The following is a 5,130-nucleotide window of genomic DNA, read 5'->3' on the forward strand; positions in this document are numbered from 1 at the left end:
TATATATATATAAAAATAACACTTTTGTGCATTTGTATGCATTTTTCAAAATTATAAACTTTTTTTGCTTCACTTTAACTTTTTACTTCACTAAAAACACAAAATATGTAATAAAACCATTTTTGAACTAAAACACAGTACATTCATTTAATTGAAATAAATAAAATTCTAATTCCTGTTCGACTTCCACGTAAGCAGCATCAGAGGGTTAAAGATTTCACCCATAAAAATGAATTTTGTTGGTATAAATCAATATATTTAAGTTCATTCAATGTTGCTAAATAATATTTTTGGCTTGAATAAAACTATTTAATTTAGATTTTTACCATTTTTAGGTTACTTTCTTCTTCAGTGTGTGACACACCAAACAACATAATATTCTGCAAGAATGCCATCAGCTAAAACCTATCAAACTTGACTACATTACATAAAAGTGTAATCAGTGCCATAGACTGTCAATATAAGTGCATTTCTGTCAGTACACGTTTTGTTTATTCTTCTTGTGTATGATTTCAGTTTAACTGGAAATATATTTTTTACGAATTAGATATCACTTGGTAAATATCTGTCTAGATGTAGGCTACTGTTCAAGCTAAGTGGTATGTTCCACATTTCAAAGAAAATATCAGCTCACTTGAGCAATTACATATATTTAGCTATGCAGAAATAAAAATTTTGCGACTTTTTTATGTCACAAATTGGAAATGTATTTCTAAATATCTATTTTAAATGCTAATGTTCTTATAAAACTGAAGCAAAAACACAAAGCGTGCAAATGAATTAATGGGTGAATGATGCAACAGGACACACACACACAAACAACTAGAGGAAATTCACTTTACACATTATATGCTGGGAAAATAAACCCTCCTTACATAAAAGCACCTGTGTGAAGTGCTAGAGTTGATGTGAGTGTGGGAAGGGTAATCTCTCAGTACGGTTCACACAGAGGACATCTGCATGTGTAATCTGTGCTTTGTTATGTCTCGATCACACACCTGTCACTGCAGCATCTGAGGTGAGAGGAAAAGAGAAAACCCGCCTTAAAACTCCTGTCTGTCTGCTTAATCAGTGTGAACAACCGTTTTACTGGCAAATCCACCGGAGCTGCTGGTGGAAAGTGTTCTGTAAACTGACCAGAGCTCAGATCTGCTCAGATTAGCTTTGCTTTTACGTTTCATTGTCTCGTTGGGTCCCACGGCGCCTCACGTTACATGGATCACAATTAAAGCTACACCAAACGACAGAAGCCCAGTCAATCTTAATTAGAAGTTTGAGAGTTTCCAGAATGGTGAAAAGAAAGACTCGGGACAGAGTTGATTCAGACGGTTGTAACCTTGACCAGACTGGAGGAGAAACTCAGTTTAATACAATTTTAAAAAGTCTGGCATTAAGGTTTGCAAAACAATTATCAACAACGCGAAAAGTTCTTATGAGAAGTTCCCACTTGCAAGTTTACAAATCATAGAATGAAATGTATTAGCCTACTTATTTTCTTTAAATATAGGGAGCATGCTAATGCCACAAAATGAAGAACAAAATATGCTGTAACTTATGTGTAACTGATGCTTTACCTACATTTACATTTTTTTTTCCATTGGTTGCCACAGAGAATGAAGCAGAAGGTGCACAGTGCACACACTGAGCAAACACTTCTATCCAATTCAGTGCCTCGCACTATGAAGAAAATTGGCCAACCAATAAGAGTCGCTATATGGTCATGTGCCAGAGCCGTTGCTGTTGTTACCTAAAACCACGACTTAGTGGAGCACATGAACAGACAATTTTGCTAAGCGACCTGGCACTCTTGCCTCTGTATTCTTGTATTTGCTATTGTTTGATAAGCACTATAGCAAATACAAAACTCTGAACTACTTTTTGAAAAGGTGTGAAATATATAGGCTACCATTACTTTCTTCTCTGTTTGTGCCAGAAACGGAAAGTTGCATAGAGCCTTGTGTAGGCCTACTACCGGTATTCTTTTCTTCTAACTCAACCTACTGTTATAGTGCACTCGCATTTTCATTTAAACCCTCTGCCGTTTTTACGCACTGCTTTAAATAGACAAATGACATGCATAATCGAACCGAATTTTCAATAACGGCGTAAAAATATAAACTTATTTGAAGCACCATACTTACTTTTTTACACCATATTTTGTTTAATCATTATGTTATATTTAACCAGTTCATACTTTTGGAGGGCTCTTAACAGCTGCAAAGATCACTGGGTAAAATGGTATTTACGGTTCAGGTAAAAACTGAAAAGAGAATTCAGCGTACATCCAGGAAGTCCCGCGCCAGCCGAGTAACCGCTATTGAGATGAACAGCTTTTATCAGGTAAATTAAAACTGATTCCGACATGAAGGCATTATGATTTGGACTTTCTAATTACAGCCCCTTAAAGCATGCATGCATGCATACATACATACATATAATCATAAAAAAACAAACAGTTTTTGGGGTTGCGTCATTATACCGTTATGTCGAATAAAATACAACCTGGCACTCACAGCATTTCATCTGTGTAATTGAATTAAATTGTGAAATAGAAAACAGACCAAACCCTGACATGCTAGATTGAATATTTCTGTCCCGTCGGGGCAACCGGGTAAACATGGCACACTTATCTCCAAATCGACATGTTGCAGTAGCGTCCGCCTCGAATTTCTCTGCTAAAGAGGCGTTGAACTCTTGATACGCCTCTGGTCACAAGCCAGACCGGCGATTCGCCAACTCAGCCAGATCCGGGTCCATTATCTGTGCCCTGATATAAGATCGATGTGATTAATCTCGGAAAAAAGAAATAAATATCCAAGCCCGTTCTAACGCTCTCGCTGCCAACGAGCCACTGGAGAAACCTTCCCGGATCAGATGGCCGCTCCTCCGCTGTAGAGAGCGCAGAACAACGGGGAGGATATAAATGGCACAGAAATTTGCATCCTTTTAGTAAATGAAGAAATAAAAAACACAAGCCCACAGCGTTAAAGAGCTCTGCCAGGAAGCGATGGCTACTTGAGGATTTCACTGACAAATTTATTAAAGACCTTTATGACCAACCATCATCAGAGAGAATAAATAAGACATAAAACATTTTTTACATAACACATACAGGAGCCACAGTGCCTTGGCCAAACGTTTTCAACACAGTGAAATGAACGTGACACGTCTGAAAACACACAAATGCATAGAGAAACTCCTACTGAATAGAAAGAGACAACAACTAGCCTACAACTTGTCTATCCCTGTTGTGAAACATACAAAGTCTCTCTGATCATATAGTCCAAGGAGGTTGTATAAAAATAAAGACTCCACATTGATAAAATGTTATATAATGCATATAGACATTTGGCAACGACCAGACACTTGGACCAAACTGGCGATATCACATTTATACACATCAGTAACAGCAATGATGGATGATTTAATTTTTCTTGGTGCACCATACTTCTACCTTACTGTAACTGACTTGAATTCTCATCTTGAAGAAGAAAATAAAATCTTTGCATTGTAGTATAATTAAAAGTCCTGGTCTAGGTATAGTAAAAGTTGGTGAAGAGCTCTAATAGTTGCTGAAAGCTCCCCACTCAATGTCGTGTCCTTGTAGAACCAACCAGAAGTTCAAAGCCTTGGCGAGACTTTCCAGCTCAAGTCTTGGGTCGATCGCTAACCAATTTTAGAGAAGATACAAAATTCATCTGCTTTGTAATCCCTGTCCACTGGTGGAGATCTGCTCTAGGTCTCTTTCCAAATGTGCATCTTCAAAACTATCAGAATTGGGCATGATCCACTTCATCCAACCAGGATGCTGGGCTCGTAGGGAAGTCCGGGTACCCACCGCTGCTTCCCGTGGACAAATCAGAGCTCGGCCCGTTTCCCCCGGCCATCATGCGAACCCCTGGAGTCATGTTCTGGCCTCCGCTCTGACACACCATGGGCAGGCCTGACTCTGGGTAGACCAGGCTGGAGATGAGGGGCTGGTGTCTGGGAAGGGCCTGTAGTGAGCCTGGAGACTGCGGGAGGCTGTAGGGGCTGCTGGCCTGGATGTCGTGGTATTGCTCCTGTGAGGGGATGATGGCACCATGCTCCAGCGGGAAGGGTGGATGACCTCCACCCTGACGACTCAGAGCCGGAGAGCTTTCGCTCAGACTGCTGTAAATGCCATTGGAGTGACCCAGCTCCGACATAGGCGGCTCATCTGCATGTAGAACATGTCGAAGAAAAAAAAATGAAAGTGAGTGGTGGATTGTTCAATACACAAAAATTCAATTGTTATACATATCTGCACTATTTTATGTATTGCCATCAATGGTTCCTTTAAAGTGGAAAAAGGTTCTTTAGATTATTAAAATGTTCTTTACACTAAGAAACAAAAAAAAAGGTTATTTTAAGAACTGTTAAACTGAACGATTCTTTGGGGATCCTAAATGGTTCCTCTGTGACTGCTGTGAAAAGCCTCTTCTGGGACCTTTTTCTGAAGAGAGTGTGGCTGTTTGTGATGGATGCCAGAATTACAATCAAAAATTTCACTGAAAAACTGGCATGCAGTATATCAGAGCTCTCACTTTTTCCATTTATTTTCTTAAACAAGCTTTTCAGAAAATTATTTAATAAACAGTTCTATGCTTTAAATCAAAATGGCTTTGATGTTGCAATATTTGATTTAAAGCAAAATTTTTTTTGAAAATCATTCATGACCATTTTTGGGGTATATCACACACATTAGTCATATTTATAGAGTTTTGGGAGCAAACATACCCGTGAAAGAGACCTCAGCATCGCTGTCAATGCCCTCCTCCTGAGTGCTGTCTTTATCCGATTTGGAACTCCCGCGTGACCTCTTCATGTTTCTGAAGTACTGTCCCCATCTCTGCCTACCTGCATCTTTTTTCAGTCTTTTCTCTTTTGCTCTTCTGTTTTGAAACCAGACCTGTGCAGAGACGTGGGTAAATTTCACACCATTGCTGATCTTTTTTGAGGCACCACTCTAAAAAGTTGTAGTAAAAAAAGGAAAAAGCTATTTCTACCTGACACGAGCCTTATATATATATATATACACACACACACACACACACACACACACACACATATATATATATATATATATATATAGCAGTGCTGTCAAATGAT

General features: G+C 38.9%; 1 protein-coding gene across 1 annotated transcript in view; it reads right to left on the reverse strand.

Moving 5' to 3' along the window:
- Positions 1–3,000: 3,000 nt before the first annotated feature.
- Positions 3,001–5,130, reverse strand: part of LOC107653316 (LIM/homeobox protein Lhx3-like) — a 7,698-nt gene continuing 5,568 nt past the window's right edge. The window contains exons 5-6 of the mRNA XM_016440002.1: positions 4,759–4,930; positions 3,001–4,198 (exon numbers count right to left, since the gene is read on the reverse strand). Coding sequence (XP_016295488.1) covers positions 3,771–4,198; positions 4,759–4,930 — 600 coding nt within the window. The 3' untranslated portion in view covers positions 3,001–3,770. The remainder of the gene's footprint in view (positions 4,199–4,758; positions 4,931–5,130) is intronic.

This window comes from Sinocyclocheilus anshuiensis, unplaced genomic scaffold, assembly GCF_001515605.1.
Source record: "Sinocyclocheilus anshuiensis isolate Anshui unplaced genomic scaffold, SAMN03320099.WGS_v1.1 scaffold117, whole genome shotgun sequence".
NCBI classification, from domain to species: domain Eukaryota; kingdom Metazoa; phylum Chordata; class Actinopteri; order Cypriniformes; family Cyprinidae; genus Sinocyclocheilus; species Sinocyclocheilus anshuiensis.